The sequence below is a fragment of the Moschus berezovskii genome, chromosome 2 (genome assembly GCF_049115385.1).
Source record: "Moschus berezovskii isolate FMDL1 chromosome 2, NW_MosBer_1.0, whole genome shotgun sequence".
In the NCBI taxonomy this organism is placed as follows: domain Eukaryota; kingdom Metazoa; phylum Chordata; class Mammalia; order Artiodactyla; family Moschidae; genus Moschus; species Moschus berezovskii.
Window position 1 is genome coordinate 9,305,160 of NC_142461.1, and position 21,386 is coordinate 9,326,545.

The 21,386-nt window shown below is 40.7% G+C and overlaps 1 protein-coding gene across 3 annotated transcripts; it reads left to right on the forward strand.

The window, feature by feature from the left end:
- Positions 1-8,118: 8,118 nt before the first annotated feature.
- On the forward strand, positions 8,119-18,874 carry PDIK1L (PDLIM1 interacting kinase 1 like). 3 transcript variants are annotated; one of them, XM_055398175.2, is made up of 3 exons: positions 8,119-8,252; positions 10,612-10,913; positions 14,836-18,874. In XM_055398175.2, exons 2-3 carry the CDS (start codon positions 10,629-10,631, stop codon positions 15,574-15,576), a joined length of 1,026 nt encoding a protein of 341 aa, XP_055254150.2. In that variant the 5' UTR covers positions 8,119-8,252; positions 10,612-10,628; the 3' UTR covers positions 15,577-18,874. The 3 variants fall into 3 exon arrangements, with proteins under 3 accessions (XP_055254150.2, XP_088699806.1, XP_088699809.1); XM_088843680.1 differs by lacking the exon at positions 8,119-8,252 and adding an exon at positions 8,593-8,734; XM_088843683.1 differs by lacking the exon at positions 8,119-8,252 and adding an exon at positions 9,618-9,739.
- The last annotated feature ends 2,512 nt before the right edge of the window (positions 18,875-21,386 follow it).

Genomic DNA, 21,386 nt, shown 5'->3' on the forward strand with positions numbered 1-21,386 from the left:
ACTTTATAGAGGTTCTCCATCTTCAGCTGCAAAGAATATAATCAATCTGATTTCAGTGTTGACCATCTGGTGATGTCCACGTGTAGAGTTGTCTCTTGTGTTGTTGGAAGAGGGTATTTGCTATGACCAGTGCGTTCTCTTAGTAAAACTCTGTTAACCTTTAACTAGTTTCATTTTGTATTCCAAGGCCAAGCTTGCGTATTACTCCAGGTATCTCTTGACTATCTACTTCTGTATTCCAGTCCCCTATGATGAAAAGGACATCTCTTTAAGGTGTTAGTTCTAGAAGGTCTTCATAGAATCTTCATAGGTCTTCATAGAACCGTTCAACTTCAGCTTCTTCGGCATTAGTGGTTGGGACGTAGACTTGGATTACTGTGATATTGAATGGTTTGCCTTGGAAACGAACAGAGATCATTCTGTTGTTTTTGAGATTGCATTCAAGCGCTGCATTTTGGACTCTTTTATTGACTATGAGGGATACTCCATTTCTTCTAAGGGATTCTTGCCCACAGTAGTAGATGTAATGGTCATATGAATTAAATTTGCCCATTCTTGTCCATTTTAGTTCACTGATTCCTAAAATGTTACTGATCCCTTTAAGATAGGAAAAGTAATGTCTAGAAACACAGCAATTTTCTACAGGACTTTGGACCCTTGGCTTATTAGTCCCACTGAGTCTCAGTTTCCTCAGCTGTAAATAGGATACTAATACCGTCCACTTTGTAGAGTTCTTGTGAGATTTATAAATGACATGACTCGAGACAGGTCTGGGAATTCAGACTTGCAAGACGGCAAGCAGCTGCACCAATAGAACCTGCCAGCAGGGGGCAGGAACACTACATCCAAGTTCCCACCTATGGAAGACATTTCATTTTTTGAGCTTGGTTGTCCAACTTTTTATCATGAAAAAACTCAAACAAACACAAAATGTAGAATAGCATAATGAACCCCATGTACCCAGGTTTCAACAACTATAAATATTTCAGTCTTCCTCCCTCGTTTTGTTTGCTATGCTGCTTACAAAGTGTTTTAAAACATATCCCAAAACTCATTTTATCCAGAATACATCAGCATGCATTTCTAACTGAAAAAGGCTTTTCAACTGATAAAGGATTAATCTCCAAAATATACAAGCAGCTCCTGCAGCTCAATTCCAGAAAAATAAGTGACCCAATCAAAAAATGGGCCAAAGAACTGAACAGACATTTCTCCAAAGAAGACATAAAGATGGCTAACAAACACATGAAAAAATGCTCAACATCCCTCATAATCAGAGAAATGCAAATCAAAACCACAATGAGATACCATTTCACACCAGTCAGAATGGCTGCTATCCAAAAGTCTACATGCAATAAATGCTGGAGAGGGTGTGGAGAGAAGGGAACCCTCTTACACTGTTGGTGGGAATGCAAACTAGTACAGCCACTATGGAGAACAGTGTGGAGATTCCTCAAAAAACTGGAAATAGAACTGCCATATGATCCAGCAATCGCACTCCTGGGCATACACACCGAGGAAACCAGAATTGAAAGAGACACGTGTACTCCAATGTTCATTGCAGCACTGTTTATAATAGCCAGGACATGGAAGCAACCTAGATGTCCATCTGCAGACTAATGGATAAGAAAGCTTTGGTACATATACACAATGGAGTATTTTTCAGCCATCAAAAAGAATGCATTTGAATCAGTTTTAATGAGGTGGATGAAATTGGAGCCTATTATACAGAGTGAAGTAAGACAGAAAGAAAAACACCAATACAGTATACTAACGCATATATACGGAATTTAGAAATATGGTAACCTTAACCCTGTATACGAGACTGCAAAAGAGACATAGGTATATAGAATAGTCTTTGGGACTCTGTGGGAGAGGGTGAAGGTGGGATGATTGGGGAGAACAGCATTGTAGCATGTATATTATCATATGTGACCAGTACAGGTTCAACGCATGATACAGGCTGGTGCACGGGGATGACCTGGAGGGAGGATATGGGGAAGAGGGAGGTGGGAGGGGGGTTCAAGAAAGGGAACACATGTACACCCTGGGCGGATTCGTGTCATTGTATGGCAAAACCAACCAATATATTAATGTAAGGTAATTTGCCTCCAATAAAATAAATTAAAAAATAAAAAAAATAAAATATTTAAAAAAAAGAAAAAGGCTTTTATTACCACAGACACTGTGTCATTATCACACCTAACAAAAAAGAACAAATAATTCCTTGATCTATTAGTTTATATTCAAATTTCCCTGATTGTTCCAAAGATGTCTTTTGACAGTTATTAATAATACACTTGAACTAATAATGAGGATCTAAATAAGGTTTTTGCATTTGTTAAGTGTCTTGAGTTTTATGATTTACCATTCTACCTTCCTTTTTAATTTTCATGCAATAAATTCATTGCAGAAATCAGGTCACTTGTTTTGTATGAATAGAAAGAAAGTGAAATAGCTCAGTCGTGTCCGACTCTTTGCAACCCTGTCGACTGTAGAGTACCAGGCTCTCTGTCCATGGGATTCTCTAGGCAAGAACACTGGAGTGGGTTTCAATTTCCTTCTCCAGGGAATCTTTCCGACCCAAGGATCGAACCCCGCTAGGGTTTTTTTTTTTGTTAGGTGTAATAATGAATGACATAGTGTCTGTGGTAATAAAAGCCTTTTAGAATGTTCCACATTTTGAGTTTGGCTGACTGTGGTGTTTGTCTAAGTCCCATATTTCTGATAAACTGGTAACTAGATCTTGGTTTGCTTAGGCTTCCTTTTTTTTTTTTTCTTCAGACAAGAGGATTCTATGGAAAGCACTGTGTGCCCCTCTTAATGATTGTAAGGTTGGTCAGTGGATTCAGGCAGTGTTAGCCTAAAGTCTCACTCAATTACAAATTTTCTCAATAATCTTTCATCCAGTTGTTTCAGCATCATTTCATGATTGCTTCCTAGGCCCATTATTTCATTAGGTTTTGCAAAACTGTATTTTTCTAATCCTATCATTTCTTCTGCATTTGTTCATTGGAATTCTTCTATTAAAATAACTTTTTCTTATCTATTATTTGGTTACCTGCAATATAACTCATCAAGAAAAGAACAGAAAATTTTTTATTTTCCTTTATCCGTTAATGGTCAGAGTAATTAGTTTATTCCCATAGGGAATCAACTCCATTGATAACAAATGTTTTTCTTCAGTTCAGTTTAGTCGTTCAGTCGTGTCCAACCCTTTGCGACCCCATGAATCGCAGCATGCCAGGGCTCCCTGTCCATCACCAACTCCCGGAGTTCACTCAAACTCATGTCCATCGAGTCAGTGATGCCATCCAGCCATCTCATCCTCTGTCATCCCCTTCTCCTCCTGCCCTCAATCCCTCCTAGCATCAGAGTCTTTTCCAGTGAGTCAACTCTTCGCATGAGGTGGCCAAAGTATTGGAGTTTCAGCTTTAGCATCAGTCCTTCCAATGAACAACCAGGACTGATGTTCTTTAGGACGAACTGGTTGGATCTCCTTGCCATCCAAGGGACTCTCAAGAGGCTTCTCCAACACCACAGTTCAAAAGCATCAATTCTTCGGTGATCAGCTTTCTTCACAGTCCAATTCTCACATCCATACATGACCACTGGAAAAACCATAGCCTTGACTAGACGGACCTTTGTTGACAAAGTAATGTCTCTGCTTTTTAATATGCTATCTAGGTTGGTCATAACTTCCCTTCCAAGGAATAAGCGTCTTTTAATTTTATGGCTGCAATCACCATCTGCAGTGATTTTGGAGCCCCAAAAAATAAAGTCTGACACTGTTTTCTCATTTATTTCCCATGAAGTGATGGGACCAGATGTCATGATCTTAGTTTTCTGAATGTTGAGCTTTAAGCCAACTTTTTCACTCTCCTCTTTCACCTTCAAGAGGCTCTTTAGTTCCTCTTCACTTTCTGCCATAAGGGTGGTGTCATCTGCATATCTGAGGTTATTGGTATTTCTCCCGGCAATCTTGATTCCAGCTTGTGCTTCATCCAGCCCAGCGTTCCTCATGATGGACTCTGCATATAAGTTAAATAAGCAGGGTGACAATATACAACCTTGACGTACTCCTTTTCCTATTTGGAACCAGTCTGTTGTTCCATGTCCAGTTCTAACTGTTGCTTCCTGACTTGCATACAGGTTTCTCAAGAGGCAGGTCAGGTGGTCTGGTACGCCCATCTCTTTCAGAATTTTTCACAGTTGATTGTGATCCACACAGTCAAAGGCTTTGGCATAGTCAATAAAGCAGAAATAGATGTTTTCCTTACATTATCATTAATAGATTTTTATATATTTTGTGTTGCACTCTATTGAAGTCATTATTTTTCTTTTAATGCTCAAATTATTCCATCTTTGGCCAGTGGGTCCCCTTTGTACTGGTATCTCAGTCATTCTTACACTTTGATTTCGGAGAAGGCAATGACAAGCCACTCCAGTACTCTTGCCTAGAAAATCCCATGGATGGAGGAGCCTGGTAGGCTGCAGTCCGTGGGGTCACTAAGGGTCGGACACGACTGAGCGACTTCACTTTCACTTTTCACTTTCACACATTGGAGAAGGAAATGGCAAGCCACTCCAGTTTTCTTGCCTGGAGAATCCCAGGGACGGGAGAGCCTGGTGGGCTTCCGTCTATGGGGTCACACAGAGTCGGACACGACTGAAGTGACTTAGGAGGAAGAGGAATAGTCTTTGATAGCTTCCTGTCCTTTAAGCACAAGATGACCCAACATCATCTTTCCTGCTCCAGGTTTAGAATCAGACATTTATCAAAAGAACCTTGAATTTGTTTAATTTTTAATTATTTTTTAAACTGGAAAATGGTATTTAGACACCAAATCTGTGCACTAAGGGTGTTCATTACTACTGAATTGTTCATTGCTTCTTGGTCTTTTCAGCAGAAAGGGCTAGAGAATACATTTTTAAGGGGAAAAACATATATATTTCATTCATTCTGTTGACTAACCCAGATCTAAAATTACCTAGTCTTCTTTAATACTTGTAATTCTTCTTCTCATTTGTTGAAAATCTTGATTCCTAATGCCACTGACATAATTACTTTATTGAAAAATGCACCTATCATAGCTTCAAAATAGAAACATTAACATCATTGCTAACAATAAGACTAACAAATGCAATTTTATATTTAATATTCCTATGCAGTTCTACTTTGTCCTTAGATTGTATCCTATTAGGGAGGTATAATCTAAATACTTATAAGCCACTTGAAAGTATTTTCTCTTGTAGTTATATCACTTCATTTGTTTCCATTTGTTTTTTAATTTTTATGGACTGTTTTATTCTTTCTACTGAACTTTGTTTTTTATAAATATGCAACACTTACATTTCTAACATAGTTTCCAACTGTATAAGGTACATTCACAGAAGTCTCATTCCCATCCCTACCCACTCCATCCCACACTGCAGGTAATTGTTAGAAGACTGAGTTTATTCTCCTGTTGTTTTAACTTTCAATATAAGCAGTTAATGTATATCATCCTACTACTTACACAGAAGATAGCACTTCCACAAACTCTATCATGCACCTTGTTTATTCCCCTTATAAAAATGGACATTACTACATATTCCGTTCCGTTTCGTCGCTCAGTCGTGTCCGACTCTATGCGACCCCCTGGACTGTAGCCTACCAGGCTTCTCCATCCATGGGATTCTCCAGGCAAGAATACTGGAGTGGGTTACCGTTTCCTTCTCCAGGGGATCTTCCCGACCCAGGGATCGAACCCGGGTCTCCCTCATTGGAGGCAGACGCTTTAACCTCTGAGCCACCAGGGAAGCCCTTACTACATATTAGTTTCTATTTATTTATAAGAACTCATCCACATATCTTTTTACAGCTGCACAGCACTTCATCCTGTGTTTGTATGGTAATTTACTCAGCTAGTTAATTGGCACATGAGCAGTTTCCAATCTTTTGCCATTGAAAATAATGCCATAGTTTATTTTTTAAATGCCATAATGAATAGGCTTGTGCATAGAACTTTTTGTATTTTGCCAATATATCACTAGGATAGACTCCTTAAGTTTAGCCTTGACATAGGCTTACTGGGTGAAAGAGTAAATACATACGTAATGTGGCTATAGATTGCCAAATGTCCTTAATTAGAGTTACATCATTTTGCCTTCCCACAAGCAGTGTATGACAATGCTATCTATCCACAGGAGTATTTTGGTGCAATATCAGAGGCTAAATAAATCACAGTGGATAGATAAATCATAGACAAGGTTCCTGTCCCAGAAACTCTGAGTCTGGTAGAAGGCTTATGGGCAAATATAGTGACATAAGGTAATCTTCGGTGCTTCCCAGGTGGCGCAAGGGGTGAAGAACCCACCTGCCAATGCAGGATGATCCCCTGGAGGAGGGCAAGGCAATTCACTCCAGTATTCTTGCCTGGAGAATCCCATGGACAGAGGAGCCTGCAGGGCTACAGTCCATAGTGTCGCACAGAGTCAGACACAACTGAAGCGACTTAGCACAGCACGTAATGTAATCTTCACTCTGAAGCTTAAGCTTCAGAATCTGTCACTTACAGAGATATTTTCCAAGGCCCCAGCACTGTATTTACAGGCCCATTCTGTAATCTTTTTCCTAAAGAGGACACCCCAAATTACTAAAACGTCCACCTCACAGGCTTTAGAGTCAGTTTCGTAACTTTTGAATTATGGGAGTGGATTTCAAGTTCTGCAACCACCTTGAGAGGAGGGATTCTTGTATTTAGTGACTGAGATAAAAAGTAAAGTTTTCTTGGCCAGAGATGCCACTCCTGATTCTGATCAATTACACACACAGGTAGTCAGCTATCTACACAGAGCCCTCAACTTTCCCTCTCAAGGGCAGAAACCAAACCTTAGAATATATCAGTAGTCCTAGTAGACAACCGAAGACTGGTAAATGACATTCAGGGCAAAAATCGAACAGATTACAGAGCAAGGTTCCGGGGTTTTTTTATTTTTTTGTTTTCCGGTCGAGATAAGTAGGAGAATTTACACCAGGGGAATGGGTATTCAAGGCAAGTGCCCCCTCCAAAAAAAAAAAAAAAACAAAAACCACCACCTTTCCATCAAAGAATGCAAAGGTCTGCGTCCTTACCTGTAAAAACAGGGTTAGTAATAAGCCCTGCCCTTGTGGAGTTTCTTTAGGATTAGGAGAGATCATTTAAAGATTTAACCCAATCCCAGACATTTGGGAGGCCCATAAATGGAGGACAGAAAATAAAATGGGTAATTGGTTGACCCTTGAGAGCAGTTAACAGTGATTCTTCGCGCATCATGCCTTATACAGCACTGGGAGGAGGAACAACCACTTTATTGACAAACAGTAGGCTGCAGTCCGTGGGGTCGCTAAGGGTCGGACACGACTGAGCGACTTCACTTTCACACATTGGAGAAGGAAATGACAACCCACTCCAGTGTTCTTGCCTGGAGAATCCAAGGGACGGGGGAGCCTGGTGGGCTTCCGTCTATGGGGTCACACAGAGTCGGACACGACTGAAGTGACTTAGCAGCAGCAGCAGGTGCGGATTAAATCCGTGAAGAAGGAATGGACGATTCTGGCGGTTTCTTACTGAACCGTGAAACTAACTGAATGACCGATCGGTCCGGGTCTTTCAGCAACTGACAGTCCAGAGTTGGCTGTCTGGTGAACGCGGGCCTGGATCTGGCCAACGGCAGTCCGGGGCCCCAGTGACTCAGGTTGATCGTAGGGCCCCTAGCACTGCCGTCCCCGCTGTTCATCTCGGTCCAGCCCGACCCAGACTTCTGCCGCTAGCTGCGCAAGGACCGGGGGTGTCCCGACTCTCCACGTGTTGTTCGCGGGTGCCGCCGCCAGGCAGGGCGTGCGCGGAGGCCGCGGCCCCTTCCACCACGCCGGGGGCAAGTCGCCCCCGTCTCCCGGCTGCAGAGCTCCGGAACAATGAGGCGCCGGGTTCTTTAAGGGAGATACCACCGCGCCGGCGGGGCAGGGGACCGCGTCTTCCCAGATGATCGCACCCAGCCCCGCGCTGCCGCCGCCTCGGCAACTGCACAGCGCGCAAATATGGCTCAGTGACTCTGACAAAAGGTGCAGCCTCCCTGCCGGAGAGGCAGACGCCAGGCCTCCCAGCTCGGGCCGTGCTTTCCCGCGGGGCCCCGGAAGAGGCCCGCGTCCCGCCGCAGCCCAGCCCGGCGCGTAAGAAGATGCCCCAGGCCTTCCGCCCCAGCGACCCCGCACACCTTCCCGCAGCTCGGTAAAGTCAGAAATGGGGGCGGAGCGGGGGAGGGGAGGCGCGCCAGGCGCGCGCACTTCCCTCAGCCCGGACCTGAGGCTGAGGAGCCACTCCCGGGGCCGCGGGCTGGAGGGCGGCCGAACCCCGGGCGTGGAGTGGCCTCGCCGCTCCCGGGCACCCCAGCGGGGAGGGGGCACGAGTGGCGCGTTCCAGAGCGCGCAACCCCCTTCCGCGACTCCTCCCGACTCCTGAGAGCCGAAGGAGTCGGGAGGCCCGCGGAGCGCCAGGCGCGCGCGCCGCCGCACCAGCGCTCGGCGTCCGGGGTCGCGCTACGGCAAGCCGGAGGGGGGCGGGGCCGCGAAGCGTAAGGGGGTGTGTCCGCGCGCACCACGGGGGCGCGCGCCGGCCTCTGACTGGAGGCCGCGGCGGCGGAGGCGCGAGCTCCCCGATAATGGCGGCCTGCAGAGCCCGTGAGAGAGAGAAGCGGCCGTGGCTACCCTGAGGTAAATCTGGCCCCTCGGCTCGGCAGAGAGGCCCTGCTGCAGAGCCGAGGGCCCTGCACGTGCCTCCCGCCCCAGGCGGCCTGTCACTGAGCTGTCAGCGGAGTCGTCCCGGGGAAGGCCCCGCGCGCCTCAGGCCTCCGGCCCGCACCCCTCAGGCCACCGGCCCCAGCCGCGGCCTCCTCCCTAGGCCCCGGGCCTCAGCCGCCGACCCGGAGCAGTCGGGGCAGCTGCAGGACTGGCTCCTCCGGGTGAAGGGCCCTGAGAGGATCCCCTCCGGGTTTTCTCTGGAAGCCGCCGAAGAGGGGGAGGGCCTGAAACTTGGCCAATGAGCGGGGCCCTGAGCCGCCGCGTCGGGCTACACCTCTGACCAGGACTGGCCCTTCCCGGGCGCCGGCAGGTGTACAGCCGGGCCGGCCAGTGTCCGAGCGCCGGGTGTAGGCGCGAGGGCCCGGGGGGATGCTGTCCGCAGTTCCCGAGGTTCGCACGGTGTGCATCACCGCGCTGTGTTTTGACCCAGGATCTCAAAGACTTCACAAACACGCTCCTTCCCACCTATTCAGGGGGGTATGGGGCAGCTTTCAAGGCACGAGCCACTTTGAGATGGACAGGAATTGGCGATCCACGGAGGACAGGAACGAATGTCGACTGTGTAGCTGGGGCAGAGAATTCTGTGGCAGGAAATCCGACGCTCGGAAATACTGTAGGAATTTGAAGAGCGGTGTCCAGTTAGAGGAAGTGGGACTAAAAGCAATCTCAGAAGCTTTCATTTTCTTTATTAAGTCTGTTCTATCGACTGAAAATGACTGGTCCCAACTTGACAGCCTCTGTTATTTGTCGGTTGCTTTGTGTTCCCCTAAACCGTACACTATAACAATTGTACAATCTCAGGTAACTTTTCTTGCCCATGCTGGCATTCTACAAATGAGAATTGGTTCCTGAAGCTCATTAGAATCTTGACAGTCTTCGGAGAGTGAGGAGGCACTCTTCAAACTCTTAATTCAACACGTGAGTGTTTCCACGCAAGGCCTTTCTTTGCCCTTGCCTTTAAATGATTTATCAAGTTGAATTCCAAAGAACTGTCTCAGAGAACCTCTTAACATGCAGGATAGTTTTCATTGGCAAAAGTGACCTAGATCTAAATAGCTATTGTTGAAACAGGAAGAACAGTAACCATATTCTAAGCAGCTTAGTTTATCTGTAAAGGAACATTTTTCTCCACAAACTTTATTTTGCAAGAAATAAGGAATTAAAATTAAAATAGGAATGTGTATAGTTTGGTAACTACTCATTTTTACTTCCTGTACAGTCTCAGTACCTAAACCTAAGCTAGGTATTTGTGTTTCTAACTGTGAGTTTTGCCATTTTTAGTAACTTTTATACGTATCAGTTTTCAGGGGAAGCAGGAGTTTTGACTGTTTTTTCATGATCAGTAAATAAGAATATGAACTTTTTGGTTTATGTTTAGCAGTGGTGTTTTGAAGCAGTGCATGTAAGAGGTTTTCAGAGCAAGATGGCCTGGTTTCAAATCCCAGGTTCACCAGTTACTAGCTGTTTGACCTTGGGCAAGTTGCTTAAACTCTGTGCTTTAGTTTCTTCATCTACAAAATGAGCTATTATGCTCACTATCTACCTCATAATATTGTTGTGAGGATTAAATGAGCTTAATATATAAAGTGCTTGGGACTGTTCCTGATACATGGTAAGTATCACATTACTGTTACTATTATTAAAATATTTACATTTGCTCAGTGTATAGCAAATATTGTTCAAGCATTGCAGACAGTGAGACAGATGATAACTACTAAATCGTTCATAAGAAGAAATTCAAGCCAGTGGGTATACTTAACTTCAACAGGGCACTTTGTTCATTTTTTCAGAAACCTTGACCTTGAAGATGGTGAGTAGCCAGCCAAAGTACGATCTAATACGGGAGGTAGGCCGAGGTAGTTACGGTGTTGTATATGAAGCAGTCATCAGAAAGACCTCTGCACGGGTGGCCGTGAAGAAAATTCGATGCCATGCACCTGAAAATGTTGAGCTAGCCCTGCGTGAGTTCTGGGCACTAAGCAGTATCAAGAGCCAACATCCAAATGTGATTCACTTGGAGGAATGCATCCTACAAAAAGATGGGATGGTGCAAAAGATGTCCCACGGCTCTAATTCTTCACTTTATTTACAGGTATGTGTGGTTGAATGGGAAATAGAAATGAATTGAATGTAGCATTGGTCAGCAGTAAGAGTAATGAAAGAGTCAGATGAACTTCTGCTTTAAAGTGCAGGTGTTTATATAGTTAGGAATAGATAGGGGTCTGCCAAGAACTGAGTAGACGTTTCCTCTAAAACAAGGTTTTATTTAAACCTGTGATGCAAATACCTAAAAATAACATAAGCCACCTGTTATGCCATGATACTTGCCAATATGCATAGGAATGGGACAGCATAAGAACTAGAGAGGTGATTGAGACTAGAGTCTAATTAGTTCACTTAACTTGAAATCAATTTTTTTGGAACTGAAGACAGAAGAAAAGGGAAAACTCTACAACCAGTAGCGGTACCCATAGGTAATTAGGCTTTTCTTTATCACTGACATGAACTGATGTTCATGTTTTAGAAGGTTGTTTTAGATCCTCTGCTGTTTTAGAAGGTTATTTAAGATCCTAACCATGCAGTTCCATTGAATTTTCGTGGAGTATGTGGCTTAGCACCTGAATGTTACTAACAACTTAACATTTGGTTTCCTACTCATTCCATACTCTGCTTAGAACAGTCCTGTGAGAAATGTACTCTTATTATGATCATTACAAATGAAGAAACTGAGGCTTAGAATAGATAATGAATTGAACCAGAATCACATAGCAAGTGGCAGAACTGGGAACTAAATGTAGGACTATCTGGCAGCTAAAACTTGTGCTCTATAACCTCCAGATTACCCTTTTGCCTCCAGATTACTCTTCTGTAGACTTGGGGAAAGCATTAATGTAGGAAAACAGAAAATTTGTTTGTTTTTTTTTAAGGTTTATTTCTGGCATAGATCAAAATCTCTAGTAGGTCTATACTTGAAGAGAAAATATACTTCAGACATAGCTAGTTAAAGGCCAGAGCAAAATTTCTTAAGTCCAATCATTCTTGGAACACGAACAACTTTCCATGAGTGTGTCTAAATTCAGAATTTACCATCAGGGTACAAAAGTCTGTTTTAAAACAGCAAAAGCTTTTGTTCTAGGAACAACAAAACAGCCACATTATTCTGTGTAATTAAAAACCTGCAAGTTTCATTGTATGGTGAAAAAATATCAGCCTTGAGAACCTAATTTTACTGCAAGCTGTGCCGAAAGTTTTCTCTCTTAAGATAGGGAATATAAGCATAACTATTTAGTCTTTATTTGTTTTACTTTGTATTCTTCTAAAAGTGCTTATTAGGTAAGTTACAATGATAAAAAGAATCAGAAACATTCTTACCACATTCCACATAAAAGTGGCTAGAACCTTGCTGGACTTTGCATTGAATTTTGGAGACTAAAATGCATAATTGAACTATAAATGCAAGGATATTAAACCTATGGCTTAGTGCTGATGGTATCCTTGAGTCTAGATGGAGCAACTGTTATAATAACTAGGTATTAGGTAGCTAATCTTTCAAAGCTTTAAGCTGTAAAGCCTTGATTCAGTGATTTTTTTTTTTTAATCTAAAGTACCTTTTTGTTTAGTAATCTGTTTCATCTTTTTAAAGCCTGATAGACCTGTGTTTGACTTATGGCATTTTTTGCTAGCTGTATGACCTTGGATAAATAACCCATCTTTTCCCAGCATCTGTATCTTCAAACGTAAGGAATAATAATTTCTACCTTCCATGGGACTTGTCAAAATAAGAGGTGATGCAGACACAATACTTGGCACATAGGAAGGACTCAGTCGTAAGCAACTCTAATAAAATTATATTTTCTGCAGGTTTATTTAGTTAACCAGACATCCACCAACACATTAGCAAGCGCCTTCTCTAAATTTACACTAGTAAAGACAACCAATATTTATACATGGTAAAACCAAACATGTCTGTAGTGTGATGACAGAGTTTCTACTTGTGGTCTTCACTATTCTCTACATTTTTTTTCTTCCATGTATTTCTAGATATCTATCTTGTTCTCAATTGGAATCATTCAGTCAGTTCCTGATAGCTAAAAACCTCACCTAGAAGAAATGTAAAACAGTTACTAGAGGACACATCTTATGCATAGGAACTTTATGGCCAATATGTATACTTACCATGAGTGTCATGAATGAAAAGTACAGGATGGTGTAAGCGCATGTAGTAGGCAACCTGACATAATCCTGGGGTTCAGGAATTACAAACTGTTTCAACTGAAACTTGCAAGGTAAAGAGGAATTAGCCAGGTGAGTGAGTGAGAAAACTTCCCAGGCAGAAAAAACTGTACATACAAGTATCTAGAAGCAAAAGGCGTGAAGCATTCCGAAAGAAGATAATAAGACTGCACTGTGCAAGGAGAGTTGTTTTAGGTGAGACTAGAAAAATCAGCAGGGTGAGAGTGCACAGTGTCCCACTGCCCATGTTAAAGACTAAGGACTTTGGCCCAAGAGAACAGCGAAGCTGTTAAAGGACTTTAGACAAGACAACCAATGGTTGACATCCTCCGCACATGATAGTAAGCAGACTGGGCTGTATATTTCTGTAGCTCTCAACCAGGGGCCCTCAAACTATAGCCCTCAGCCTGTTTTTGTTTGGCCTGGATACTAAAAATAGTTTTTACATTTTAAGAGTTTTTTTTAAAAAAAGAAGAAGAATATGGAACAGAGACTTTATGTGGCTTGTGAAGCCTAAAATATCTACTATCTGGCTTTACTCGAAACCATTATTTGAATGCTGGAACTCTGCATTGCTCAAAGCTATTTAGGAATTTTGCTTTTGAGAATGAAAAGAGCACATGACGGGAGAGTGATGATGTTCATCTTTAATCTCAGCATATTTAGTAACAGTGCACCTGGTAAATAATTGTGTGATCTGGACCCTTCTGTTCTTTCATTTTCTGTCTCAGTGGCAAACACATGCAACAAAGAAAACGTATGCAAAGAAGACTTCTGCAGACCATTGCAATCATGGCTGCCTTGGGGGGGACAGCATGGAGAGGTGTTCTTTGCCTCTGCTCACCAAAAAGGCAAAAGGAAATACTAGTAGATTTATAGCAGATCACTCACTCCTCAACAACTCTTCACCTTCCCTAATGAGTTACTGTTCAGCCTGTGAGCCTGAAAAAGGCACCATAGGACAAATGCTTTCAAAGCACTGTAATTTAAAATGATAGTTCATGTTCAGTGAAGTAGTTGAGATTCTTGAATTTCAGGTGGTAGAAGAGTTATAATTAGATAATGATATAAGTAAAACTGCTTTATTCTAGATTTTCAGCTTGTATCAAGTAATACAAAGCTCAGTTTTGAATTTTTATATCAAAATGCAGATGTGATTTTTTATAAATTGACTTTTAGAAGCCATCTATTGATAGAGATAGCCGCCATATTTGCATTCTGCTTATAGAAGTTTTTGCAATAATGATGTCAGTCTTTAGTTTTATCAGTGACTACAGGAGCACTTTATTTCTGTAACAACTGGTTGTTCCTTCATAATTTTTTCTTAGTTTCACAGATTATGTTGATAGTGTAAGTGAAATAAGCAAGAAGATTTCAGGCAGTTTTATGGAGTAGAATGTCCTAATTGATGTTTATACCCCAGTTGGCAATCTCCCAGGTCTAGGTGCTGAAACTTTGATCTTTTCAGGAAGCTATTCGATAGCCAGTTAGAATTCAGCTCCGTTGACACATGCAGCAAATGTACAGGCAGTTGGACACTTCTCAAAATATAACTATTTTTAATTAAATTTTTACCTCTTGACTTAGAAATTTGGTGTATTTTTGTTAGGGACAAAGTGACAGTTTGAAGTATCAAAGTCTGCACATATGAAAGCACTAAACAAATAAAATATTTGTGGAATTTCCAATTAAAATTAGAGACTAACTTAACCAGTGACTGTTTATAGCTGAATTATATAAACCATGCAGGTGATTATAATCTGTTTTTTTCTTTCTTATAGCTTGTAGAGACTTCACTAAAAGGAGAAATTGCCTTTGATCCCAGAAGCGCCTATTACTTGTGGTTTGTGATGGATTTTTGTGATGGAGGAGATATGAATGAGTATCTGTTGTCCAGGAAACCCAATCGTAAAACTAACACCAGCTTCATGCTTCAGCTGAGCAGTGCCCTGGCTTTCTTGCATAAAAACCAGATCATCCATCGAGATCTGAAGCCTGATAACATCCTGATTTCTCAAAGCAGGTTGGATACCAGTGACTTGGAACCTACACTGAAAGTGGCTGATTTTGGTCTAAGTAAAGTTTGTTCAGCATCTGGGCAGAATCCAGAAGAACCTGTCAGCGTAAACAAGTGTTTCCTTTCTACAGCTTGTGGAACAGATTTCTACATGGCTCCTGAAGTGTGGGAGGGACATTATACAGCAAAAGCTGACATCTTTGCTCTGGGGATTATCATCTGGGCAATGCTGGAAAGGATCACCTTCATAGACACAGAGACAAAGAAGGAACTCTTGGGGAGTTATGTAAAACAAGGAACTGAGATTGTGCCTGTTGGGGAGGCACTTCTGGAAAATCCCAAAATGGAACTTCTCATTCCTGTGAAGAAAAAGTCTATGAATGGGCGAATGAAACAATTGATTAAGGAAATGCTGGCTGCAAACCCTCAGGATCGTCCAGATGCTTTTGAACTAGAACTCAGATTAGTACAAATTGCATTTAAAGATAGCAGCTGGGAAACGTGACACATAATATTATTTGCAAATATCTTGGATGATATGCTGCTTCTGTTTTAACAGTGATGCAACATAATGTGGCTGAAAAAGAATATAAAAAGCTAAACTCCACCTTTTAAGGGTTTAGATTATATTGTGGGATTTTTTTTTTTCCTCATTTTTCTTAAGTCCAAGCTGGCCATTCTATTAATATGTTTTAGAAGTGTATTACCAATGTGGATGTAAATTTTTTTAAATGATCATTGGTAGAAGTTTGGCAGGAAAATTCTCTATAAGAGCCAAGAAAAGAAGAGTCCAGTTTTCTGGAAATATGTCTCTAAGTATTTTAGACATTCCTTGTCAGTATTAGGAATTTCCATGGAAAAAAAGGTTTGCATGCTGGTAATGCAACCTTTGAAGCTTTGTAAAGGAAACATATATGTATATATTTATGTATATGTAAGTATGTGAATGTGTGCATTTTGCATTCCATATAAAAAAAAATGCCACTTCTGTTTAAATTATTTGATGTAGGTTTGGATTTTTGAGATTTGCTGGTGAAATCAGTGATGAAAAATAAAAGAACCTTCCCTCTTCCTACCCTGTCCCTCCCTCTAATGAAATCATACTAAGTTTTTATTTTTATAATGTTACACAGCTTTTTTTAAGACATCATTTGGAGAGTCCAAAATTATCTAGCTAAACTTAAGTGAAAGTAAGTGATCCAAAGCTGCTGAAGTTTGTTTGAGCTCTCCAGTGCCCTATAGCTACAGGAGTTGAATTAGCCATGCAATAAGTGTGGTACAGGTTAGCAAGGACATTGATGATTTAGTCATACCTTCTTTAGGTAACCAAGCATTCAATTAACCAATTAAACCACTGCATTGGAACATGACTGCACTCGAGCATCTGCAATCTAAGTCTGAACACAGGATTCTTTCGTTTCTAAAAACTTTGCTGTATATAAACTATAGTAATTGATATATATTAGCTTTTTATTTTCAAGACTTTGTCTTAGCCTCAGCATACAGCTGAAGAAACCAAATGAGTTCTACCCTCACATTGCCTGCTCTGATATGGTCTCATGATTAATCACTGGAATTCCTTTCATTTTGGCACTAATGCTGTTTTCTCTTGTCTAATTTGACACAGTAATGGTAGTGATATTGTTGTATTCAGTGTTGACCACCTTTTTTTAAGGTGGGAGGTGATACCTTCACAGTTTGACAAATGGGTAAAATACTGTGGCATCAGTTTTGTCTTTCAAATAGAGAGGTTATCAGTTTTATACAATCACTTGGTATGGTCTATGTGAAGAACCAACAGACCATTCTTCTTCTTGAAGTCAGTATGATTTTTAACCCCATATGGTTGTCTCCAGTTGTTGTTTTTTTTTTTCCTGTAAATGCAGATAGTTCAAATCTAAAGGAAGAAAGTTTTCCTAAAACAGATCATTAGCCTTTAAGGTTGTTAATACTTTAAGACCATTTGTATATAGGTTAATCTTTATAAAGCAGTAGGATCTTTGGTCAAAAGTAAAAAAAAAAAAGTTTAAAGGTATTAGAATATTGAAATCATTGATAGTTCACATAGTCTCCTCAGTTTTTTTGAACTTCTACAACTTTTGGAATATTCCTACCATAATTTTTTCCTTATTTAAAATGTGTTTGGGGACTATAAAAGGTGAAAAAGCACAAAAAATTGGAGTATATAAAATTTCTGAACTATGCATTACTTGGTGTGAAGTTTAAAATTTAGACTGAAAGGTTTTACTTAAAACCTCTTAAATGAAAAAAAAAGATGTACTTTTAACATTACTTCCAAGCTAATAATTATAAGAATTATTTTCAAAATTGGAGGTGGAAATACACTGGAACTTTATGATAATTGACCCTCTGGATCACCAAATTAGTAGAACACAGATCTGGCCAAGTAGATTGAGTTACTGGAAGTAAAAAAGCATTACAATGTCTTATCAGTAACATGGCACTTCAGCAGAGATTCATGATGACTTAGGTGATGGTATGCCAATGCTTCATTTGCTCTTCAAATAGCTACATGTCATGGTTTCCTAAGTAGATAGCTTTCAGTCCCACCTCATTTAAAATAGTTCACAATTATAATTTATTTAGAAAACTATTTTAATTTACCTGTGAAGTAGAATTATTCCTTTCATTGGCGGTGAGGTGATCACCTCACCTTTCATGTGAGGTGATCAGGAAGTTTCTTCTGAAATTTTCTTAAGTCCTTGGATTCTAAATAGCCTATGATACCAAGAAAAATGATAGTAAATTCTTTGTCTTCATTCTTTCAGTCAGGAGGTATTTATTAAGTACCTACTGTGTGCTCAGCACTAAAGATCAGTTGATAAAATGACAGTTTAAAAACGGCATGTAGCCATGGGCTTTCCCAGCATGGAGTAAGAAATAAAGTGATAACTGGAAATTCCTGGATATTGCTTAGAGGAAAAATGAAAGCAAGAGTTTGTGCACAGTGCCTTGCCCATAATAGGTACTCAATAAACAATTGTTCCTCATAGAGTCTCTTGCCATGGTTTATAGTGTTTTATGAAATTTGTCTTAATTGAAAAAAGACCAAATATTTCAAATAAGCTTATAGGCAGCTGTGGCCAGTTAAAATAATGGGATTGTACAGTTAGTTACTAGAATGTTATTTTGCACTAGTTGTCACTTAGAAGGATGGGGTTCCTGTAGTTTTTTGGTGCTAAGGGATACTTTGTCATGATGATGAAGTAAGTGTTAAGTGTCAGATAAATAGCACACTGAATAGTTCTTTCTGCTGGTCTGTTTTTTCCTCTTTGTTGTTGTTTTTAACTGTAAAATGTTTATCAATCAAACTATTGTAGCAGCTACAAATAATTCACCAGCATGACAAAATGGTCAAAAAATAAGTCATCAGCACTTCAAAACAAAAGCAACTTTTGAAATTTTCTTTTAAAATTGTCAAATATATTTTATGAAGAATTTATAAAAGGGGGAAATGATTGTAATTTATTGTTCATGACTGTCTTTTTTTTTTTTTAAATAAAGTGAGTTTCAACAAAAAAAACCCTGGAAATTATACATTGCTACTTTAGTGGCTCTGTGAGTAGTTCCGTAATGCTTTACTTCATAGATATAAAATACGGCATATAAAATTTGAAGCAATATTTTTTCAGCCTTATCTATTAAATGAAACTTTCTATAATAGAAGCTGTTACTGAGGAAAAGATGACTGAATTATAGGAGTTTCTTTCAGTATTTCAAGGTCTCTAAAATTTTAAAGCTTGCTGTATTAGAAGAACTTGGACTGCCTGAAATAAATGATTTTTTTTTCATTTTTCTTTCTATCTCATTCAGCTGAGGATGCATCTCAGACTCAAAATGAATTGTAAATACACTAAGCAAATGTAATTTTTCAATCTTTTAATTTGAGTCTATGGTTTCTTTTCTATATAAAAAGTCATCTGAGCCATTCTTTTCTTTTACAGGTTCTATTATGTATGTCTTCTCCAAAATAAAGTACAGATGATGCAGTGTACTTAATGGTCCAATGGAATAGCAGAGGGAAAATGAGAGACAGAAAATATTAATTCTACATGTGACCTAGTGATGAATAGGAAAGTAGGGGTCAAAATTGTAGCTGCTTCTAACTCTACCACCTCCTGGTATAGCCTTGGCAGGCAGGCAAATTTTGCTTTATGTTCAGAGTTTGGGGATTTTTAAAAACTATTTGCTAGCCATTTCCTTTGCAGTTTACAATGCTGTTTCATATAGTTTTTTTCATATCTTTTCAAATGGGGGCTAATTTCTTAAAGAATTTAATAGCAACTTAACACCAGTTAGGGAAGTCAAGGTTTTACCTAACAGGGTTTTTCGTGCCTAATCTCTGACCCTGACTCAGAGTTTTCTCTGACAAAGCTTTATCTTTCTCACTGAAGTAAAAACCTTAGGTTGTTTTGGTCTTTTCTTAAAATTCAAATGTTGCTCTCTTAGTCGACCAATCATTGGTGTCCTCTCAAAGTGCTGTGTAATGATAGACAGTTGGCTTGAGGTTTGATAGTAACTCCCACTAGAGAAAAACCTAACAGCCACACCTCTTGGAGGCCACACCTCTTGGAGGGCAAAGTGCCTCTTTTAAAGGCAGCACTTTCCCTTTTGCAGTTGTCATTGGTTAGAAGGGAATTGTTTTTTTAAAAAAAAAATTGCCCAGGCTTGAGACTTCACTCTTTCATTTCCTGTTCAGCCCTGGTATTTCAAGCTTAGCTTGTTCTGAGCAGAGGTTAGGCAACGTAACATTGCTGAAGGCATCGTGGTCTCACTGCAGAAGCGCAGGCTTTGCTGTAGCAGATCTCATGTTGAATACTAGTATTCACGAATACCTACACAATACTGTGTGACCTTGGGCAAGTAACTTCATTCTAATCCTGTGTTCCCATATCTGTAAAATAGAGGTGATAATACTTATATTTCAGAGTTTTTGTAAGGATCAGAGATAATAAACATAAAATGCCTGGCACATTAAACTCTCAGTTGGTAGCCATCGCTGATACTGTGCTCTGATTTTGATGATACAGTGAATGAATAGTTATATTCCCTCTGAGCCAGTCTTCAGTGGTAGCTTTTATTCTTGTCCCTTTTGGGGAGAATCTGATGAAGGCACTACATCCTCTCTTTGGGAAAATGCTTGTAATTTCGGGGGATTTATAGATGCTTACATGGACCCCAAGTTAAGGGAGGCTGAGCTATAGGCTCCACTGAGTACCTCTATGCTGTTTCTCCTGGGTTGAAAGTGGGACATATGTGAGGAGACTTCTAGGGTGCATGAACCACTTTGTTTCTTGACCTGAGTGCTGGTTAGACAGGGTGTGTTTACTTTGTAAAAATTCATCAAGGTGGACTTAGAATTTTCACACTTTTCTCTAGTGATTTATACTAAAGTGTGTAAGTTGCTCAGTTGTGTCCAACTCTTTGTGACCCCGTGGACTGTGGCCTGCCAGGCTCCTCTGTGGAATCCAACAAGCAAGGATACTGGAGTGGGTTGCCATGTTCTTCTCCAGGGAATCTTCCCAACCCAAGGATCAAACCCAGGTCTCCTACATTGGCAGGTGGATTCTTTACTGTCTGAGCCACAGGGAAAGTCAAGTAAAGATGTTACGTAAACAAATATGCATCAGAGCTGGAAACTATCATGACAGCTGTTATCAGAGACAGAGAGGGAAAAGACACAGACTTGGAAATCAGATACTACCTTTCTGTTACTAGCCGTGTATCTTTCCTGAGTTCCCTAACCTCTCAAATCTATAGCTTCCCACATGTATAAAATAGAGATGATAAGTGACTCAAAACACCTCAAAGATGAAATGAGATATTGCATGTACAAATGCACAGCAGAATCAACAAATTATTGCTTCCTGTTCTCTTTGGAAGACTCAGGGAATGACTCTGAGCTGCTTTTACTGCTAATTTACACCCCTAATAGAGAGCAAGTCTCGCTTGTTTTTTATTTAATTTAGCTTATATTTTTCTACAATATTTGAAAAGTATCTATATTCCATGACTATAATGTTCTGTCCTGCCTGACGCTTTGCCTTTATACCTTCCACAGGTATGAAAAGTGAAAGTATTAGTCGCTCAATCATGTCTGACTTTTGGCACCCCCCCCCGCCCATGAACTGTAGCCCACCAGGCTCCACTGTCCATGGAATTCTCCAGGCAAGAATACTGGAGTGGGTAGCCATTTCCTTCTCCAGGGGATCTTCCTGACCCAGGCATCGAACCTGGGCCTCCTGCATTGAAGGTAGCTTCTTTACCGTCTGAGCCAAATTAATTAATTGATTA

What these genes read in the sequence shown, in the direction of transcription:
- PDIK1L (XM_055398175.2), top strand. Translation starts at nt 10,629, where the DNA reads ATGGTGAGTAGCCAGCCAAAGTACGATCTAATACGGGAGGTAGGCCGA. An exon ending in ATTCTTCACTTTATTTACAG is followed by an intron (nt 10,914 to 14,835) that starts GTATGTGTGGTT and finishes TCTTTCTTATAG; the next exon opens with CTTGTAGAGACTTCACTAAA.